At 31.3% G+C, this 23,353-nt stretch overlaps 2 protein-coding genes across 3 annotated transcripts; both read right to left on the reverse strand.

Moving 5' to 3' along the window:
- Window positions 1-4,324: 4,324 nt before the first annotated feature.
- Window positions 4,325-9,520, reverse strand: LOC105632147 (putative methyltransferase PMT3). 2 transcript variants are annotated; one of them, XM_012214462.4, is made up of 9 exons: window positions 9,292-9,520; window positions 8,163-8,294; window positions 7,781-8,066; window positions 7,480-7,644; window positions 7,175-7,357; window positions 6,376-6,970; window positions 5,567-5,679; window positions 5,215-5,435; window positions 4,325-4,845 (listed from the first exon to the last, which is right to left on the reverse strand). In XM_012214462.4, exons 3-9 carry the CDS (start codon window positions 8,051-8,053, stop codon window positions 4,524-4,526), a joined length of 1,872 nt encoding a protein of 623 aa, XP_012069852.1. In that variant the 5' UTR covers window positions 8,054-8,066; window positions 8,163-8,294; window positions 9,292-9,520; the 3' UTR covers window positions 4,325-4,523. The 2 variants fall into 2 exon arrangements, with proteins under 2 accessions (XP_012069852.1, XP_012069851.1); XM_012214461.4 differs by having other exon boundaries at window positions 7,781-8,294.
- A 12,228-nt stretch (window positions 9,521-21,748) lies between these two features.
- On the reverse strand, window positions 21,749-23,353 carry LOC105632237 (protein LIGHT-DEPENDENT SHORT HYPOCOTYLS 4). Its single transcript, XM_037635418.2, has one exon. It carries the CDS (start codon window positions 22,710-22,712, stop codon window positions 22,101-22,103), a length of 612 nt encoding a protein of 203 aa, XP_037491346.1. The 5' UTR covers window positions 22,713-23,353; the 3' UTR covers window positions 21,749-22,100.

A 23,353-nucleotide genomic window follows, 5' to 3' on the forward strand; every position in this document is an offset into this window, starting at 1 on the left:
CTATGGGACTTGAATCACATCATATATTCTTATAGCATAGAAAATTTACTATATGTATTGAAGTGTCACACTACAAATTCGTCTCAACAATAAGTATATATGCATACACATGAAAGGGAAGAAAAATACCAAAGTTACGAGAAGAACGCAACAACCGCCGCGGATTACTTTTTTGACTTTTGTTCAAGAACTTCGAAAAATTGAAATTGAAACAATAAAATGGCGTGAAAATGAAGATAAAGAAAATATTGCAATTGCCCATTTGGATAAGAAACGGATGGCGAATTGCAGAAATGCCATCAGGAATGGGCGATGAGCTGGACCATTTTAGAGAAAAACTGGCAAAGCATAATTGCGTAAACAGCGATGGCTTTATTATTATTATTATTATTATTATTATTAATTAATTAATAATCAAAGGCCTTTATATCCGCCTGAGACACGACGGGCATGATTGACACGTGCCATCTCAGCTCACTGCCTCTTCTTGATTGCTTCTCAGTTCGCAGGGGCTGTGAGTGTCACGTGACACTGGAGAATGCATGCATAACCTGTAACAAGCCGACCCAAAAGTCATATGGGTGTTAGTTGAGGTGGAACCTGTAGTAGTGGTTGTAGAGGTGATTCTAGGCAGGAATAAAAGGCCTGTACGCGATGCAGGAAAGCTGATTCTGAATGCTATTTATGAGTTGCTGTGACTAGGAACTAGCTAGCAGCAGGTTAAACTTTCTCTGTCTCTCATGGCTGATAGACTAAAGCTGACTCAGCTTTTGGGTTAAGGAACAGGCTTCATATATATACACTTCGGAGCTTGAGTGTTCCTCCAGTGGAAGTAGCTGGTGTTTTGGAAAGTGATGCCATTGTAGTTTTATGGATCCGGAAGGTTTTGACTAGATTAACTTTCTTCGTGTTCTTCTAGCTTGATGCTGTGTTTTTTATCAAAACAATATAGTATGGTAACAGAATATTTCCTTACACTTAAGTGTATCGGTACATTTATATATTAAAATCAATCCGATAAAGGAATAAAAAATTGATAACTTTCCTTAAAAAAAATTAATAAATGGTAATTTTTTTATAAATGCGTTCAAACTTAAACAAGTTTTATTCATTATAAGAAACATTCATTTAAACCAAATAAATTCAGTAAAGACATTGAACTCAAATTGAAATAAAATAAATAAAATAATAATAATTTATTTTAAATGAAGCTTGGTATGTGTAAATAATGGATACACACCAAATATTCCTTATATATCATCTTGAAACTCACCAAATCCCTGAATAAAATCAAGCAAAAGCAGAAGTTGGAAATAAATAAAAGGAAAATGAAGAAATGGGAAAAGAGGCAATCAAGTTTGGGAAATAATTAATTAAAATAAACGTGCTCAATAATTTAAACCTAACGCTTAATCTCCGCAACAAAAAAAAAAAAAAAAAAAAAAAAAAAAAAAAAAAGAAAAGGAACGCCCAACTTTTAAATCCCTAATTTGCTAAATTCCTTTTTTTTTTTTTCATATGAATTTCATTTTTTTTGAAAGGTATTTTCATTTTATTTGTTAGTATCTAAGAATAAAGTATTTTTTAATTTGTATAACAGCATATAACCAAATATAAATTAATCTTATCAAAGCGAATAATTGAATCAAAAAATTCATATAATGGACTCCAACTAATTTGGAATTAAAGTTCAGTTATTATATGTTGAAACAAGATTTAAATCTTATCACACTTATCTTTCTCGTTAATATTGAAATAAAAAGAACCCTCGAATTAAAAATTAAAATTTTCAAAAAGAAAGTAAGAAGAGGTGAACCGTTTGATGGTGATGAAACCTCTAAGTAGTTTCTAAACAAAAGATGGTGTGTGGTTAGGCAAAATAATTGACCCCAGAGAGAGCTTCTAAAGGAACCCCACAAAGAAGGGCAAAACGAGTGGAGTAGAATAGGAGTTCCCTTATGAGTGGGGGCAAAAAGGGGACCATTATTCTTTATTAGACAAAAGAGTTATAGGCATTAATGTCGCATAATAAAACCTAATTATATATCCCACTTGTCTATTAATACGTCATTATCAGCCTATGCAAATAATGTGCTTTGCCTTATATTTTTATGGTACAATATCTATTTCTCCTTCTCCTTGCCGTTTTAGACATCCAACCTTTTGGGTTTTACGTCTTAACCCTAGCCTTATGGACCCACCAAATCATTCTTAATCATGTTGGCTTCATTTAGAGTTCTCCAACTTAATGGGTTGTAATTTATAGTATCGATTGTAAGTATCTAAGTTGATCTACTTGAAAAATAATTTATATCAGTTTTATAAATTCAATGATATGATATTTTTTTTTAAATGTAAATTTTTGGACAATTTTTATAAATTCGAATCAGAATAAAGATGTTTTTTTTTTTTTAAATGGACATGCTATTCTTTCTAATTAGTTTAAAAGATATAAAAAGTTAAATTTAAATTTGGGTTTATGATTTTTTTTTTTAAACATGAAAAGTTATGAGTTATAAATTTGAATTATTAATTTTTTAAGACAACAATTATAATTAAGCACATTGACCATGTCAAGGTTTTGGAGATATCGTTGTGGTTGCCCAATTGCTCTAGTCTGTCATACCTGTAATGTGACAATATGACCAAGTTAACTACGTGAGAGAGATTGATTGTTTTTTTTTTTTGCTCTTGCCGTCCAGCCAACAACAGAGATTATTTCAATTAAGCAGTTATTAGTTCAAAATATTACATGCACTAATGATTAAACTTGTACTTGTAAATTTAACGTGGTTAAGGGTTCAAGCTTTAGTCCGGCAATAAACTCTCATGTATTCACGTGGATTGAATTGGGTTCACATTGCTTCTACAATCCCTTCTTTGTATCTGTTAAATAATTAAAAAAAATAAATAAAAAAAAATCAATGGGATAAATTAAATAAAATGAGAGTCCTCTGTCAATGACATTGAAATTCAAATGGAGATTACTAAAATACCTTTAACTCCACAGTGAAAATTTAATATAGATATGTAAATATGATTTTAGCATGAAGATAGCCCTAGCTATTAGCTATACAAGTACCAAAAAACATAAGTAACAGAATATTAACATTCTCTAGGAAAGCACAAGACTTACGTCAGAGCCTTACAACTTTCAGTGCTATTTATATATTATAGTGCCAATGGCAAATAGGCCAACAGCATAAAACACAATCCCTTATGCCTTGCAAGAGAGCATATTTTTCTTTGGGCAAGAAAACAAAGAAAGAGACCGAGATTGGGCTAAGCCCCTAAGTCCAAAGGGTCCGTATGTGCCCTATTGCCTAAGGAAACAACATGATAGATGTTGGTTGGGTTGAATGGGGTTAAGGAACCATGGCCAGTAGAGTCTGACACAGTGAGTGAGTATTGTTATGATTTTGTATGTGCAATGGAAGGAATAGAAGCCCACTGGACAACAATGGAGATGGCAACAACATTGCATTGCATGTGCTTGGTTTTTTGGATGCATTCAAGTACAAAGGGCATGTTGGCTTAAATTGCATCCCCACATCTATAATACCAATAGCTACAAAATGACCAATTCCCATCTTCCTCTTCCATATTCAGAGTATAAGGACCACTTGGGGGCTTGATGTTTTTTCAAAAATTTTAAATAAAATAATAAATTATGTAATGGGAATTGAAAACAATTTTGAGAATATGGATATCGTAGATAAATTTGATCAATTTATCTTTCGCCCCCACTAATTTTAAATCCTGGCTGTGTCATTGCCCCTGCCCACCATTGAACGGGTTGGTCTGTTAGTGGCCATTACTGGGTGGGGATTTTCTTTCTATTTATAAGCCATCAAACTAACCAACAAGAAGACATCTCTAAATGCCAGAATAATACCATATTCCACTGAAAGATACTAGCAGAACATCTGAATCAAGAAAATGGCCCACCTTCCAATGATTTTCCCTGGAAAAAGAGTTACCAATAAAAGGCCTGCAATGGAGCATAAAGAAACCCTCTTGACTCTCCAATGAAGCAAACAGCTTCTACAAACATTGACGTGCGAAACAGTATATGCATATCAGTTCTATACTAAAAGAGAGGAACTCATTTGAAAGAGAGGTTTCAGTAATAAATCTATCAGCCATTTGACTTCAACAAAAGCAACTAGATTCATTTATAAATAATTAGACCAATTAGAAGCCAACGTTTCTCTACTTCAGCAGCAAATCTTACGAATAATTATTCATCAAGAGCTGAAGTACTTTTTCATTGCATCTCACAACTAAAAACAATACCAAAAAGAATAAAAGGAAGAATAGCCTATAGATGCTGAATTGCTGATAGTTTATAGCTATCAAATTGAATCATTATAATGGAAGGTGGTGGAAAAAATTAATGTGAACATCACTTAATGCTACAAAATGAAACTGTTTAATGCATCACTGCCCAAAACAACCTTCTTAATCAGTTGGGCGCCCTTGGAGATATAGAAAGAGCATGGAAGGAAGATTCTTTGTTTGTCCTATTCTGCATCTCTAAGGCTTTCGCTTGTTAGCCACAACTTCTTTTGGACAATGAACACGACTTCATCTACATCTTGCTCTGATTCTGAACTGGAATCAGCTGTTGCAACTGCTTCCCAGTGTAAAGCCACTAAATATTTCTTTACAAAATCTACCACCACTTGTTTGTCGCGAATGATTATAAATCCGCTGGGTCTAAGAATGCGATCCATCTCTATAAGCAAATCTTCAACGCTACAGCCTTTTTTCTCGATCTCAGAAAAGACAGTCCAAGCATGGAGCAAATCATAAGTTCGAGGATACGTTGAAAAGGCTTCACACCTGTCAACAAATACATATAAAATCCCATGAACTTCAATTTCAAAGATCCCCGACACGGGAAAGTAGATGGAGATGAAAGGAAATCATCAAACAACAGAACCAGTTGCAATTAATCAAGTTTGGCTCACAAAAAGGGTTCAGTTCAAAAACAAAATAATAATAAAAAAAAGACTCCTAAAGAGGTTTTTAGAATAAACCTCACTCATAAGTCTTTTGGGGTCATAAGTTAGAACTGTCAAACACTCGGAATTAATACTACTAAAGGAGTTGGGAAAATCCAGGAAAAGCATAGTACGGTGATATTTGACAGAACAAAAAAAAAAAAAAAAAAAAAAGACTATTAAAATGAATTTAAGTCAATTTCCATACCAGTTGTGTACAGTGCCAATCAGGCCTCTGTCATATATCACCTTCAGTGTGTTTGGCCCATCTTCAGGGACCACATTCATTACCCAAACATCCTTGCTTTTAAGAGCAGCTGCAAATGAACCTAAATTTGCTTTCATGTCCATCAAGTTCCTAAGCGTGTCAGATTGAACCTTTGGACTCAAGAGATTCCAATAAGTCTCCACTCTGTGTCTCCAGATTTCCTGTACAACAAAAGCAACACCCAAGCCTTAAGTTCTTATCTGTATGTTGCTATTGGAAAATGTATCTGCATAACCACAGCCAACCAGCAGTGGAAAATTAGTCATATATCTCAGTATGCTTTGAGTATTACCGTGTCTTTCTCAAACATTTCATTGGAATAGCCAAAATCAGAAAGTCGTGGAGGAGCAGTAGTCAATCTAGCTGGCCATGGAGCCAAACCTCTCCCCTTAACTCTTTGGTCATCTGATAGCAAAAATAAAATTTCATAGTTAGATAATGGTCTCAAACCAAATAAAGGCAACTTAGAAGTTGAAAATAAAGGTCATACGATTGAAAAATAAAATTTAACAATTAGGTAATGATTTCAAACTAGATAAGGAAGACTGAAAAAGGTACAGAACCCATACATTTAATGTAAAAAATAACCTTACAACAAATTATGCATGAATATACATATTTAAACAAAAAGTAATGCATTCAAGGACGCCTTTGAAAAATACAAATGACAGAACACAAAAATGCAACCCGAAGCTAGACAAATCAATCACTTCAAGAATCGAATATGAATCCAATGATTTTGCATCTATCAACTCTGTTTATTGCGATTAATTTATAATGATGCCACAATACATTACAAGTCTAGAACACTTGCATCTCAACATAATCATCAAATTTTTGTGTAGCCCTAATGCACTTCTGTTCGTGCTATAAGGATAAAGTCTAATCAACGGCATGAGGAATCACAAGTGTTTCTTATTTCATGAAATAATCCACTAGTTATTACTGCACAACAAACTTGACCAATAAAAAAAAAGTTCCATGTTAATAACTACAAAATAAGCTATTTTACCATTATTAAATGACAAAAGAATAAGAAGAAATTTAATTAGTAGGAACAAGGAGAACAGATAAAGGAAATAATCAGAAAAGAAAACTCACGATCAGAGTAAGGTGTAATGCAAGCTTCCATTGGCACACCCCAAACTGCATCTGGATCATCATCAGATCGACAGAGAGGTGGTTGCATACCAGGTTCTCTTTCCATGTAACAGTCATTTGTTAAAGGTTTTTGCCAAATGACAGTTTGGTTCCTCTTTGCAGCTATTCTCCAACACATACGTCCCACAAGGGCACTCATTTCTCTCCATATCCTGAGATCTTCTTCATCCTGTGCATAAGCTTCAGGAGAAGAATAGGCAAAATAGCCTCCTGGTCTGAGTAGCCGATCCAGTTCAAGCAGAAGAATACCATCTCTTTGGAGCCAATCTATTCTACAACGTGAACAGTGTGCAAGCTCAAAAGATCTGCTTGGGTAAGGGAGCCTTTTGGTTCCTAGAACGCCAAGATATGCAGGAATTCCTCTTTCTAGGGCAAACTGGATTTGGTTTTGATGCACATCATTAGGTGCCAAAGACATTGCAATTATATCAGATGACAGAAGATAAGCACCAAAGCTAGCAACACCACAGCCAACATCCAGAACTGTTCTTATCCTTCCTTCATTGTTTAAATTATTTTTTGAAAAGTTTAGCATCTGCCAACCAGACCAGAAATCCAACCATTTAGAATCATATCCAAAAATGAGCAATCCTCAAAATAGGAATAAAAGCAAACAAATCATAAAAGTGAAGAAATAAAATATATGCATCAATAGATGATTCAGGAAAGGATTTGAAATTCAATTGATCAGGATCACTCATCTCTCTCGGCACAAGTTAGCAAGAGTCAACAGTCTTACATTTGCAATTGAAGAAATATACTTATCAGCTCCATAGTGAAAATGTGTGCCTCCCCCAGGAAATACTATCTTTTCACCTTTCACAACCATCCAGTTCTGATCAGATTTCTCATGTGCAAGGTGAGTATGAGGAATGTTCGCTTTCCACACTTCATCTCTACTTTTTGGCCATTTAATTGGGATCTGCATGATAAAAGGTACAATATAGCAATTGAACAGCTGATGGATATCTGAAATTGGCAAGACAATCACAACAAGAAAAAGACCACCACTACTCTGAATAATCAACTTCAGCATATATGCACCTTGTACCCTGGTGGAGGAGGAATCAAGCAATTGTACCGCCTTTCCGGAGGGGGGCAATGTCGTTCATAATGCTCCATCAAAGAGAGATCCAGCTTCAGTCTCATTTGATATATAAGATTCCTGTCTAAGCACGGAATGAGTTCTGAATGCCGATCATCACAAACCTTTCAAAAAATTAGGATCAGAAAAATGAATCATATAATTGGTAAAGCAAAAGTAACAAGGAAGGTAACTATAAAATTAAAGGGAAAAAGGTAATAAGGAGGTGTCGGAGAACTAGATAGCCACAAAGATACCTACCGGGAAGCTCTTTGTAATAGTATCCTCCTCTCCATCTTCCTGACCAAATTTAGTTGAATCATCTTGTTTTCCATCAGTGTCATCGTCCCCACCCAAATAAGATGATCCAAGTTTTCTCAAGGATTTGCTCCCATATTCTAGAGCTGCTGCTCCACGGCTTTGAGAGCCAAAAATGGATCCATAGTAAAAATATATGAATCCAAGAAAGACTGCCACTACACAGACAGACGTTATTAATCGCTTCTTCTGGCTCCCATCGGATCTTCCCCTCATTGTTTACCTAGCTCTAAAATATTCAGAAAGATTTTTGCACTCCCACTTAAGCACTATAAGGTCATAATGCAAATCTCATCCCACTATAATTATCTTATGTCAATCTCACCTTTCAAAAGAAGCCCCTTTATTTGACAGTTGACACCTTAAGCCTCAAGGTTACAATATCGAAGAAAAATGATGCAATACAGATCTCCTTGGGATTTTATCAGAAACAAACCATGAAGACTGAGCGATCAAACTGTTAAACGGAGACAAAGAAAACAAATAACGGACCATCAGTAAGATCAAAACCACTGGAATTGGTTAAGCTGATAGACATGAAAAGGTCCAATAGTTGATGTTAGAAATCTTTGAAATGAATCTTCACATATAAAACAACACAAACTTAATCATGATAAACACTAAACAAAAAATGCATTCCTACCAATAAAAGCACTAAAGCATTTTTGAAATCTGAGCCAACCCAGTTCTGCTTTGACCAGTTCACAAAAAAAAGGTAACAGTTATTTGTGGGGGAAAAAAAAAAAAAGCAAAACCAGCAATCAAGAAAAAAAAGTCTATAATTAGATGTCTAATGTTCAACTGTTTAGGCAAAAAATAAAAAAAAAGCAGCCATGTATTAGCAATGGCGTAGAAAACATAATAAAAAGAATACTTTAACAGCAAGCTGATTTAGATCCGTGTTCCTAGTCAGAAACCGTAGACTATAAGTTAGTTAATATATAATTTATACAGTGTTGCAATTACAAAAGCAATAATAGCTATAAAACGCTTACATATGGAAACACCAACACTTGTATCTATTGAATAGATAGCCAAACGAAAAGAAAAGTATTAATCCAATAAAGGGCAAATAATTGCATCTAAAATCAACTTTCAGTTATAGAATTGATACACTACATGAACTGATAAGCTATGTGAACTGAAGCAAAAGCTAACCAAGAAAATGACAGCAAAGTAATCAAATTAAGTAGACCAAAAGTAGCAGATCTGAAACAAAGCTGCTATGGGTATTGAAAAACCCATCAAGAACTAATAGAATTGACAATAGAACAAGATGGACACATCCGATTCAAATAAGAAGAGAATGAGGATTAATTAAGTCAATCAAAACCCAGATAGGATTCTATTCAGATCCAACAAAAAACACGCCTTTTAAGCAAATCAAATCTTTAAGCAAAACCCACAAATACAGCACCAAATAATCCAACAGAAAACAGAGCAAGAAAGCTTACTGGATTGGGAACTTCGATTAATTGAGAAAATGGCTAGATTCTAAATCAAAGATGTGGAATAGAGATAGATCTGGTTATAGATACTCTATTCAATAAGAGACAGAGAAGCGAGACGAGGAAACTAATGAGAGAGAGAGAGAGAGTAATTAGATCTTAGAGTTCGATATGGTTCTTCTATTTCCGGGGGAAGAGAGTTTGTGTGGGCTGTTAACAGTGCAACGTCGAGGCCGTTAAGGAAGAATAAATTTATTTACTGAATTAATCATGTAATAGTCATAAAAAAAACAAAAATAATTAAACGGAAAATTGACTTTTCAGGTGATGGAAATGGACGCCCATAATAATTATAATTCCAGCAAATTAATTAAAGTAAAGTGTCGGTGATAAAAAAACATCATTTGGCCGTTTGGGTTTTATTTTCTTAACAAGTGTTTTTAATTCACCATAGATTTACTGAATTTACATAATTTCTGTCGGTTACGCGTTAAGCGCCAGTTTCAATTTTACTTTACTTTTTTAAGGGAGTTTTACTTTTACTTATCACTACTAATATAGTATTGTTAATTAAAAAATAAATTGGTTAACCTTTTATTTCCTTTTTTTTAAGAACACTAGGTAAGGATGGAACCGAGTTAGACATCATCGAAGCTATGATTTATAAAGAAGGGGCAAACTATTATAAAAACTTATTGAGAAAATATTACGGAAAAAAAAGGGCAACATGGTTAAATGTGTCTTAAAATTTTCTCTAGCCCAAAGTTTGAATCACAAAGTTGTAAATGGAATTTAAAAGAAAAAATAGGAAGGAAGGCAAATTGCCTTTCTCTTCCACCTCTTTTGGTACGTCTTCTCTGTTCCGTTTAATGAAAATACGTATTGTCATAAATGAATTTGAAATGTATATGAATTGTAAAATTATTCTCTACAATTGATACGGATAGGAAATGGATATAAATCTTGGGATATCCGATATTAGTTACCCGTTATATTAGATGAGTTTGATTTGTATCCTACCCATTTATTAGCAAAAGATGTTTTTTTTAATAAGTTTGACTTTGAATAGTTTAACATTTGCAGATGCAATACCTATTTAATTAAGAGATTTTAAACGGATTTTGATATCGATATTTAAATATATATTTAAACGGATCTCAAAATTTGAGAATACCATTATTCTTAGTTAAAATGATTCAAGTTTAAGACCTCTCATTCTCTGTATGAATAAAAATATTAAACAGATTATACATGATTGTCGATTAACCAATTATTGAATGACGAAATTCAAAACTATATACTCCTAGCACGTTAGATTCTATCAAATAATTTTTTTAAAATTTAATGAATAAAGTGTCAATATGAAAAAATAAAATCAAAAAATTAGTTGGCTTGATGTGGCATAGGCCTGCATTAAATTTATTAAAAAAAAAACAAGATAGTATTGTGAATAAAAAATTATGTGGCAGTAATTAAAACACAATCACCACCAAACATACCGCCACCACGCCTCCACCACTACCACCACCTCAAACACCACAACCACCACTCTACCACCATCACCGCCACCACCACTTCAAACACCACTCCACCACCACCATCACCTCAAATAATTTTTGCATATTTGATAAATGAAGATAATAAATAACAACCGTTTCAAAGATATATATATTTCATAAATTTGAAATTATTAAGTTCGTACTTTATTTTATTTATGTGAAAACAATAAATTATAAAATTTGGTTTGACATAATAATTTATGATTTATTTGTGGAATCTTATATTCAGTATAAGTAAATTTTTTATATGAAACTAATGTCAGCAAGACGTCAATTACTACAAGTTTGATAAATAACTGAGTTTCAAATTGCTCACTTCTAAGCATAGTCTATCTATTTTTTGAAACAATAGAAATTTATTTCAATTTTCATGCGGATTTCGAAACAATAATCAATATTATTTGAATAATAAATTTTATACCCTTGTATAAATATTTTTATTTTCATGCTGCTTTGTTTGTAATTAGCTCAATATCAACATTCAATAAAAAAATTCATTATGTTAATTTTCAACTTATTATTGCTTCGTTAAAACAGAGAGTAAATCAAACTTGATTATTTTAATTAAATTCAAATGAGTTTTATTAAACCATTTTAAACTTACTGGTGGCATTTTACCAAATATAATACTATCAGTAAATTTTCGTAAATCATAAAACAAAAACCAAAATTGTTGTGATTAGAAATTTCGTAAATGAGAAAAATGTCTCATTATTAATAGGTTGAATACTATTAATTGAGTTGACTATTAGGATTGAATTTACGAACATTGATTTACCGCTTATTATTTTTACATATTCAAATGCATACGTGAAAATGTAAGATCTAAATACATAGGTGGTGGAGTGGTTGAGGTGGGTGGTGATGGTGATAATGGTGGCGGTGGTTGAGGTGATGGTGGCGGCGGCGGCGTAGTGGCAATGGTAGTTGAGGTGGTGGTGAGGGGTGTGGTGGAGCATGGTGGTGGTGATGGTCGTGGATTAGTGGTGGTGATGGTGATGGATCAATGGTGGTTGAGGTTGGCGGTGGTCTGGTCGTGGTGGTGGAGTGATCAAGCGATGGTGGTAGTGATGGCTAAGGTAGTGGTGGTGGTGGTGGTGATACATTGATTGAGGTAGTGGAACGATGATGATGGTTGTAGTGGTGAGGTAATAATATTAAATAGCCTTGAATAATAATGTTTTTATTGTGATATCTTGATTTAATTGATATTACATTGCTTGACGTGATGGACAATATATGTATTTTTTTTTTTTTTAAGTAATGAAGATTATAAATGTAATCTTAACTACATTAAATTGTCCAAAAAAAGTTTAACTAAACAATATAATTAATCATGTAATATAATCTCAATTCCACTATATGATTGATTACATCAAACTAAACATGGTCTAAAAGGATTCAAATTTTGGAATTCATTCCTACAGTACCGAGAGCAAAGTCACCTATCTCAATGAAAGATTTTAAGGTAAAAAAGTATGATAAATGGTTAATTATTCCCTTTTTTATTATCTAATTAGGTTTAAAATAAATTTTTATATCAATTTAAAATAAAATTTGAAATTCAAGTTTAATTCAGATCAATCTGTTATTAAGATAATAAAAAATCTTTTTATTATTAAATAATAAAAATATTTGAATATCAAATTCATTTCCTTAGAAAAAAGAGGATATTTCCAGTGCTTTCGCTGTAAATTGATTTGTGAAATGAAATGAAAAAGTTTAGGAAAAAAAAGCAATTAGATTAATGGAAAATGAAATGTATTTTCAAGTCAACTTAACCTGGAAGGTTGAGGTTTAAATCTTAAAATGAAATGTAAACTAAAAAGATTTACTAACGTAAAAAAAAAAAAAAAAATCAAGTTCTATTAATTCAAATCACGTCAAAAAGTTATTTAATCGATTACAGTTGGCAAAATCAGTGATATTCCAGCAAAGTGGGGCCCATTTAGGCCACATGCCAAAAGCCGAAAAGTAGGAAACAACCCAAAGTGGGGTAGGGCTAACATATTCGAAGAAATTTAGAATGATAATTGATCCAACGTTTAATAATCAAAGACGTGTGAAAGCATGGATGTCATGTTGCTGTGAATCAGTGCCTTCTGTGAAAATAAAAATATTACTTATTTATGTTTTTTTTTTTTTTAAAAAAAAAAAAACACTCACACAGACAACACATTACATATGTGAGAGGTACAAGACATAATTTAAAATTTTTATGATAATTTAGTGATGGACCAATTCCTTATGGAATCCCTCGATTTAAAGCAAATATTGAAAAGAAAGAAGAAAATTATAGGAAAATGGCATAAAATTCTGAATATATATTTTTAGTTGAAAATAAAATTATTTTCAGTCAAGAAATATGATGAAAATAACACTAAAATTCCATGTTTAATCTCCAATAATAAGACTATTAAAATTAAATTTTAGCATGATCAAGTTCAAAATTATATTAAGCATTCAAAATATATTTGTGTATATCGGATGGTTGTTCGTGATACTTTTCCTTATCAATTTGTTCTTTTTAAACAGTGAAAATAGACTTAAAAAAATATTAGATAAAAAAATAAGTAAAAGAAATTGATAATGTGTATGTTTGGTAGGAATAATTAATCTATAATTAAAATTTTATTTAACAATCTTGTTGCATAGTAATAATAGCTATAATTTGTTTTTTAGTTTACTGGTAAAGTTAGTCCATTAAGAGGCATACATAAAATCTTCTTCCCCAAATGTTAAAAGGAAAAAACCAAAAAGCTATTTGGATATTTTATTATTATTATTATTATTATTATTATTATTATTATTCATTTTTGTTTGTGACATCTTTAATTTATAAAGCTAAGGGCCAAAGGCCCATTTCCATTGCATTCGTTAAAAATATGAATTCTATATGTAAAATGAATTTTTAATTGGGATTTTACTATAATATAGAATTCTAAAATTCTGTACATATACAGAAACTCTCTTTGTATGCCGTTTGAACATGCTAACCTGTTAAGTAGGTCATAAGATTATCTCTCTTTTTTTTTTCTTTTTTTTTTTTTTTTTAAATTTTTAGAAAATCATTTTTCTCCTAAAAAACAATAAAATTTTCTAAGATCATATATTAATTTTTTTTTTGCACAATACTAAATTAATATACGATATTTCTATTGATTGTATGTCAATGTGGATAGCTAAAAAATTATTTTAATATAAATGGTAAGCTACTCAAAATTATTTTAAACACAATAAATAACATTTTATGATAATTATTTTTATAAAAATCTTAATATATATTAAAAATTTTATAAATATGGTTTATATAATTTATAATTAATTTTAATATGAAAATAAATTCTGAAGTTATATTTTAAAACAATTCGTTATGGTTTTTTTTATGAAGTTTACAATAAAATTTTAAAAAGCACAAGTATTAAACTTTTAATTAAAAATTAAGATAACTGTTATAAATTTGATTATCAATCATTATATTTAATAATGCAATTATTATTATGTGTTCGATTACTCTTATTATTATTTTTTTGAAATCTAATAGATTATAAACTTATTTTTATATAGAGTCAAGCTTATAATAGATAAATTCAAAAAAATTAAGTTGTGAATTGTTTTTCGTATATCACATATAAAATTTAAATTAAACAATTATAATTAAATAGATTATGAAATAATTTTAGTAAAAAAAAAAGTTGAGTTATGAGTATATTATAACTAATAATAGGAGTATATAAAAATTAAATTATGAATTATATTATAATTAGCAACAAAATAAACTTAAAATATTATTTACATAATGATCTTATAAGATAAATATATTTTTTTTATTTCATTTAGAAGGTAAATATTAACTCAATAACTTTTTTTTAATTTAATAAATCTTTATTTTCATTATTTATGAAGAGAATAGTTGATATTTTTGTTATCGTTGAACTTCTTGTATTGAGTTATTAGATTGGCAAAACAAATTTTTATTATAATAATAAATATAATTAAATAATACATGAATAATGAATTACTGGTTTTATAGGTAGCAAGTTATTAGAGATTTTTAGATCTAATGACTTCCATTTAAGTAGTTTAAAATCTAATAAAAAATAACTATTTCTGTATCTATACATAAATTTGCATCTCTGTATAATAGCTGTACCTTTCTAATTGTGGTATTTGTTTTAATAAGTTTAAAATGTGAAATTCAACTAGATTTGGGCTCTATTTGATTCCGTAAAATAACTTGCAGGAAAATATTTTTCACAATTTTTCATTTTTTGGGGCGCTCAGAAAAATAAGTCGATGGAAAATATTTTATTGGTCAAAGAAAAATTAAGTCATTTTTTAAGGAAAATAACTTCTTATTTTTTAGAGAGTAAAATATTTTTCGAATATTGACAGAACTCGTACATTTATATTTTTTTAATTTATTAATTATCGTAGTAATTACCATCAGTCACCATTTATCACCCGCCACCGGCAGCCACCACCAGCCATCGACTTTTTCATAATTTATATATTTTCTTCATTCTTCTCATATTTAACAATAAAATTTTTAAATTATAAAATTTCTATTATTATTAATAATTTTTTATGGTCTTATGAGATAAAAAACTTTAATATTTTTAACTAATTTGCAATATTACAACAAAATTATGGAAAATAAGTCATTTGAAAAATATTTTCCAATTTTTTCATGGAAAATATTGTTTAACAAATTATTTTTCTGCAGATTATTTTACGGGAATAAACGGAGCATTGGTTTATCCTGTGATTATAATACTAAATATAGAATTTAATTCGATATGAAATATTTATATCTATATCCATATAAATCTACATAAACAGAAACATATTTGCTTATACGTGGCAGTAAATATTGAAATTGGGATGTAGCAAAAGAAATAGTTTTTTTTTTTTTTTTTTGAAAGGAATATTATTTTTTAATTTAGATATTAATTGAGTTGGCATTGATAAAATAGTGATAGAAAGAAAAGAGGAAGAGATAGAAAAAAAAAAAAAAAAAGGAGAGACAGAGAGAAAGATTTGCATTTTGATTTCAAAATTTAAATGTATGAGTTTTGTAGAATTGAGTTTGAAATTTTATGAGGACTTTTTCAATATAACAAACACTTTATAAGATTTTGTGGAACTTATTTATAGACCGGCAAGGACCAACCAGGAGGTTTGCTAAATTTTGGTCTCATCGAGCTAAGCCCAACGGTCCAAAACAGAGTTGGCGATGGCTGCGGTGAATTTAGCACTGGGCTGGGTTAGAATAAAACCCACACGTCACCTACTGTTGCATGGCCTTATTCTTATGCATGTGTAGTAGGCAAACAAGAAGGCTCCAAAAGCTCAATTTTGGCTCAACTATGCACATAAATTTGAATTTGCGTTAAATAACTAATTCAAAAATCTCAAATTGAGCTTTTTTTTTTTTTTTTTTTCCATCCGTTCATTTATTTATTTACATTAGGGAAGGCTGAGTTTGAACTTATTTTTTTTATTACTAGATTAATTTCTATGATTAGAGCTATTCAAAATTTAATCCACAGTTCAATTTTAATTTTGAATAATCACAATAAAATAGTAGTGATAGTTCTAGTTATTAATTAAATTGATAGATTGAAGTATGAATTGCAATACGTAAGACGGTATATTCAAATTCAGTTTGAGCATCATGTTTAATTTTAACTAACAATTTTCAAACTGTATGCAAAAATCACCACTATTAAAGTCAAGAAAAGACGGGTTTAATATGATTAAATTCAAATTTGTTAGATTCAGATTTGATAATTATTATATAAAAAAAATACAAAATATGAAAATTTATATAATAGTTAATATTATTATCACCTAAATCCTTGAAAAACATGGGCTCAGTAGTCGGCCCAACTGAATAATAATAGAAGGAAAAATTAACCCAAAATGTTGAGAAAATGGTAAAAAAATTGTTTCACTCAAAGTAAAAAATGAAACCTTTTAGAACCCTAGAAAAAGAAACAAGTGTGTTAGCGTTTGTGGTTGTGTGCGACGACAGAGTTACTGCAATAACTGGGGATGACATATGATATGACACATGGAGGTGCTGTGTCACCTCTGTATGGTCCACATCAAGTAAAGACTATGACATCTACGGGTTATTTTATGCCACCTGGCGAAAGATCTGAGTCAGCTGAAGCTATTACCCCGGATTGAGAGGTGTATCAAGGGGACAAGATTGACAGATTAGCACGGGTGAGTCTGGGTCCCACTTCCCTCCTCTTTCTCTATGTCAACTCGATTTGACACTAGACTGGCTGGTTTCTCGTACCTGCCCTTTTCTTTCTTTTTTTATTTTTTAAATTATTATTTTTTTATTTTAATTTTGTAAATAATTTCGGTATCATAGTAATTAATAATTAGAGTTTATTATATATTCTTTTTAATTAATTTAATTTACAAAAGTTTTTTTTATACTTTCTTGTGTCAGAAAGTTACTCCTGGCAGCACTGAACTAATCGATGTGCTTATTTCCCAAGTTTGAGTTCACTCCAGTCGCTCTCCTGCAAATGATAAGAAATGAGATTCCAGGTCACTTGGTTATAAAAGAAAGGAAACGAAGATCATTAATTTCCAACCAGAGATATTGTGCAATTTCATTGAAAAGCGACTGTCAACTTGAGATAATTATCTGTATTTTTTTTTTTTTTTGGTAGTATTCGGTTAAAGCTTCAGGTTTCCAATCCTTTATACTATGTTTTTATGGGTGAAAAATATGAAAAGAAAGAAAAATTGAGGATAAAAATAATATAAATTTTCTTTTCTTCCCTTGTTTGGGAACGAAGAAAACATGGAAGATAATAAATTATGGGATTCGTGTATCATTTTCTCTCTAATTTTGGAGAAAAATAATTAAAATTATAATCTTATCCCTATTTATTTCAAAAAAAAAAAAAAAAAAAAAGTAAAGATTAAACTCATAATTTTACTTTTCACAAAATCACTTTTCCTCATTGTTTTTCTCTCAAAAATCAAAATATGAAGAGAGAAATTCTTTTATATTTTCCTTCTTTATTTCTTTTTAAAATTATCTTTCTTCCCTAAATAGTTATCGAGCACACTCTTAATTTTATAAGTAAAATTTGTTTAGAAAATATAGTTATTTTTGCTGATCTAATGACTCATGATTGGTTATTTTTCCTTTTGCATATGTTATTTCATTAAGAAATGAAAGAAAAGAGTAGTGAAACATATATACATAGCGACCATATACATTTGGCATTTGCTACAGCAAAAGAAAGTAAATTCACAGGGTTTGGTCGTAGTCCTTGTCCTTTCCCAAAGGGAATGGACACATCTTTTTCTCTTTTCTTTTCTCTCTCTGTCTCTGTCTCTCTTTTTTTTTAACCATTTAACAAACAAGATGAAACATTTTGCATATCTTTCGCATCAATAATGGCTAAATCATAGCAATTAGAGGACGTAGCGCTTGAGATCATCAGTCTTTTTGCTCATACAAGTTTTTTAAGCTTATGCAATGGATGCAGGTAGCTATTTCACATGCATGCACAGTTCCCTGGATTTGAAATTTGAACTGTCGTCTTCTTGCCAAAGAAAATCTTAACAGTTCTGACATATATAAACATGATTGCTCCTAAAAGTAATTTAACCCTACTCTGGCTTTTCAAATCTCCATTGAAATGTTATATATAAAAGATTAATTAAAGGCAAGTTAGACTTGCCTAACTGTTTTAACCAAGAAAATGTAAATAGCATATTCGCCTAAAACTATACCTGCTTTAGCTTAAAAAAGTCATTTCACGCTTCATTCATATCAATTCAATTACATCAGTCAAGTGATAGACTCCATCTTCAAAGTAAAACTAGCTGCTAGTAAGCATGAAGTCACCCTTTCTGGACCCAACCTAATGAAACCAATGCTTCTTGATAATGGTTAAAAAAGATTCATAAAAAGACACTTAAACAACCCACCTGAGTTTGGCTTTTACTGGCTAGATATAGGTCAAACAGAAAGTGATATACTAGTTTAAATTCAATTCATTCATGCCTAACATGATTGGGAATTTTATTGACTTTAGATATCAGATATGGATTGACTTGTCAATTAGGTTGTGAGTTCAAAATCAGCAAAGATGTATGTATCAGATCTAACAAGCTAGACACAGAGTTATTATGAGTAAAAATTAGGATTAAGGGCAACTCGACCATTAGTTGAGGATGAATATAACGTAAGCTTCGTTTAATAATTAGGATTTAGCATGGAATATTGTTTATATATAGGCCTATTTATTCCGTGGTTATCACTAATTGTTAAAGATTAACCATTAACGACATTAATTGTTAGTAGCAGTTAGAGAATGCAGTTTCAACTTTCTATGTCTCATAATAATTTGAAATCATTGCGCCTGAATTTTGAAATTCCGTTCCTACAATTCCACTGCTGTCCAATTTACCAATCATCTATAGATATATATATAATGCTAAACTCTGGTTCTCTAACAGCTAATTTGAACATGAGCCATCATATTTGGATTTCCGATTGTTAATGTAACAATAAGGTTGAATTTTAGTCGTTACTCCTTTTGCGCTTGCCTCATGACGATATTCGGGTCGTAATAGTGGATTTGATTAGTCTAGACCGATTCAATGGATTTAGTCAGAGAGTAAATCAATGAAAATATTATTCTCATTTTATCATTTTTGTTTCAGTATTGTCAGAAATGAGGATTAAACTGACTTAAATCTGTTCTGTGGATCCACTAGCTGTGAAATCAATAAAAATAAAGTTTTTTTAAATATTATTTCCACTTTATTCTTTTTTTCCGTTTATGATGAGAAATATCATCGTTTCAACAAAGCACTATTTTCATTTATTTGGTCAATGAATATACCTATACACCGAGTTTAGACAAGTCAATCCCTAAAAATATTCTTGTTTCAATAACAATTTATTTTTTATTAGTTCGGTCTGTGAATGGATTTATAAATTCGATCTAGGCAAGTCAATCCCGGGGGAGTTATAATAAAATTTTTCTCTTTAGCTAAAACTAATTAAATTAGAAAAAACAAAAAGCATAAATATCATACACCTCAAACATGAAAACAAACATGCCACGCCATTGCACTATGTTCTTTGTTTAAGATCCAACTATTTCACCAAAGGGAATTGGTCATTTACTTCACCAATCTGTTCTTCAAGAAAAAAATAATAATAATAAAAGAAAGAAACCATTCTCTCCAGACACCGAATATGCCCATATTTTAAGGGGAGAAAAAAAAAAAAAAAAAAAGGTTTTTGAATTTTGATAACGTAGCTTTTAATCTAATCTCTGGTAGGTGCAAAGTGGTGCCTATAAGTTAGCTTCTTTGATTCTCGAATTCAAACCTGTCCTAGTTAATTAGGTCAGGATAACAAGTATATGTCTATACCTCATAATCATAAAAGTAATTCAAAAGATAAAAATTCTCTACAGAAATCACGATTCCTCTAATTAAAGGCACAACATTTAATGTTTGGTCGTTCTTTATGTATAATATCATCAACACAAAATTTCTATAATTAGATAACAAGAAAAGAGAACAATCACCAAATATGTATAATTTCTTTCTTAGCTCCAAAGAATTTGGATGATTATAATGATATGATTCTAATAATAATGCTCCAATTTGAAATTAAAGATATGAAAAGCAAGTTAATACATAGATATATGAAACAATTGGGTTCATTAATAGAAAGCCTCTTGTGATAACCACACATTATAGATAGGTATACAGTAATTAAGCCCACTGTCATCAACCAACTAATTAATTTAAAATTTCAAAGATATTGCTTCAATAATTATTTACTCTCTTCAACTAATTTGTTTCTTTCATGTAACCTAATCAGTATATATACACACTGAGAGAGCTTTATACCAGTAGTTTTGTTTCTAAACTAGAGTGTTACAACATAAACATGAAACTATCACAATACAAATTAATAACCTATTAATTTGAAGTATAAGCAATTTTCCTTGTTTGAGTTAGCACATGAAATTGAAGATATCAACAAACTTTAGCAAGAAAAAAGCCAAAAAACCAGTAATAAGAGCAAACAACATACTCAATAAGAATTTAGAAAGTGCAGTGAAGTGATTGTCTTTCAATAATATACTGAAAAAATGACATTAATGTTGCTTTTTGAGGACAAACACCATATTTATGTGGTCTAGAACTAGAAACTAATTACATTAAACAGCAGTAGCAGACAAATACATACATGCGTATAACTAGTTGGTTGTCAACTTTGATATATTAATCACTTTAATGATGGATTAACTAACTAGATTACACCGTTTACTAGCTAGGGTTCATGTGATAATGGACTCCTGATTTATTTAATCATAAACCCCTCTTTAGGGGACATCCAGGATTTGATATGATCCAACAGATAAATTGGATCATGTAGATTTTGTAAAATAAAATTAATGAGCCCACACACAAATCAAAGGCAAAAACGACTCCTCCTAATATCTACTGCCAGAATTTATATAATACCAAAGAAAGATTAGACTTATAGTTATAGTTCTTTCACCTGTACAAAGAATGAAAACTAGTTGCAGAGACTCCATTTTAAAGAATAAGATACTATGTATCCAGCACAGTTTTGCAGTGTCTCTACTATTTAATTACTATTGATCATTCTATAGAAAAGAAAAGGAAGGAAAGAAAGAAAAGCAGAATAGAGTCTCAGTATCTCACAAGCAAATAGGTGTATGATACTAAAAATAAACAATGCATACAAATATAGTGCTTGACAAATCTGACACAGACCCTTTTTTAATGCCTAGATGATGATTTGCCAGTAGCCATTATTATTATAAAACCATAAAAAAAAAAAAAAAGAAGAAACAAAAGAAATGGAATTCAATAAAAAGACACACAACATGATCTCCAAATCTATTACTCGTCATAAATGGCTTTTCTCCTAGCAAGCTACAGATCTGTGACAAATTGGACGCTAAGTCACAAACTTGTTTATACTAGCTACTTCTTCTTCTAATTATTACTACTGCTACAGTCTAAATAGAGTTCCTTAAATTTAACAACACAGATAAAAATAAAACAAGATTAAGTACTCATAGATATAAATATAAATATATTGCAGGTAAATTATACTAAAACGAGTAGTTCTAACGAGGTTTGCAGTACTCATTGATTCTTGTTCTTTAATTGAAATACGTAGTACCAGTAGGGGTATTTTTTTTTTTTTTTCCTTTAGTGATCATCACCTGCACTAGTGGCTGCCGCTGGCGGTGGCGGTGGCGCCGCCATCAATAATGCAGGGCTCTGCTGCTGTTGCTGTTGTTGAGGTCTCTTTCTTTTTTTCTTCTCATAGCTAATCCCTCTAGCTTTGGCTTGTGAATCTCTAACTTCACGTAGATAAAGCCTAACAGCACGAGCTCCAAAAGGGTTATTCTCTGGCTTTCCCCCATGTTCTTCAAAGGCAGCGCGGAGGCGGCCAATGAGAGCATCAAGGCTACCCCAGGCTTGCCTGAGAGGACATGGACAAGGAGCAGGTGGGTTTGGGTGGCCAAAGAAAGGGCAGAGTTGGGTATGGACTTTGGTTTTGCCAAACTGGTCTAAATAACGCAAGAATTCAAGCACGTGAGCACCGCTGCAGCGGGAGAGGGAGAGAGGTGGACGGTGATTGCGGAGGTATTGGCCGAAGGTGTTCCAGTCTCTTCGCTTTTGGTTCTCGTAACGGCTAAGAGTGGAAGTGGCGGAAGTGGAGGAAAGGGAAGAGGAGACCGTGGTGGTGCCAGCGGTTGTAGTGGTGGCGAGAGGCAGTGTGGAAGTCGTGGAATCAAATTCTTGAAGAGAATCCATTTGTTAAGAGTGGGATTTCTTGATGATCTTGAATTCTTGATTGCTGAAAGTGTTTTTGTTCTAAAAGAAAGACGAACTATCAAGATTCAAGAAACCCAAGAAACATAGATTTGAAGATCGACCCCATGACGTTCATTGGCTAGGGTTAATGAATCAATACCATAACCAAGCTTTATTGAGAATTTTTTATGATACAGAGAAGAAATGATGATATATAGAGAAAAGAAGAGGAAAAGAAGATTAGTAGGGCAAACTATAAATATATTTATAGTTTGTTTGATTCGTTTGAGGTTTCTTTTGAATCTTTGTCTGATCAAATCCTAAAAACCCTTGAAAGGGTTTTGATGTTGCTGGTGGGCTTTTACTTACTTTGTTATCTTCAAACAAACATTTTGTGAGTTTGGCAAATATAATTTTTCCCGAAAAAGGAGGAAGCAACTGGGAACTTATAAAAAACCTATCTAGTCCCACACAAGAAGAAGACAGTGAAAGAAAGAAAGAGAGTAAATGGTAAATGATAGAGCTAAGTGGAAGAGAGCTCAATTGTTCTGAGTTCTTGTGGAAGTGGAAAGAGGTTGACAGTGAGAAAGAGAGAGAGAGAGAGAGAAAGAGATATGATGGATGGAGACAGGATAAAGGTC

This window comes from Jatropha curcas, chromosome 7, assembly GCF_041381405.1.
Source record: "Jatropha curcas cultivar XTBG-Jc1 chromosome 7, XTBG_Jcur_1.0, whole genome shotgun sequence".
Lineage (NCBI taxonomy): Eukaryota > Viridiplantae > Streptophyta > Magnoliopsida > Malpighiales > Euphorbiaceae > Jatropha > Jatropha curcas.

What these genes read in the sequence shown, in the direction of transcription:
- LOC105632147 (XM_012214462.4), bottom strand. Translation starts at nt 8,053, where the DNA reads ATGAGGGGAAGATCCGATGGGAGCCAGAAGAAGCGATTAATAACGTCT. An exon ending in ATATTTCTTCAATTGCAAAT is followed by an intron (nt 6,971 to 7,174) that starts GTAAGACTGTTG and finishes TCTGGTTGGCAG; the next exon opens with ATGCTAAACTTTTCAAAAAA. An exon ending in CATTACACCTTACTCTGATC is followed by an intron (nt 5,680 to 6,375) that starts GTGAGTTTTCTT and finishes TTTTGCTATCAG; the next exon opens with ATGACCAAAGAGTTAAGGGG.
- LOC105632237 (XM_037635418.2), bottom strand. Translation starts at nt 22,712, where the DNA reads ATGGATTCTCTTCAAGAATTTGATTCCACGACTTCCACACTGCCTCTC.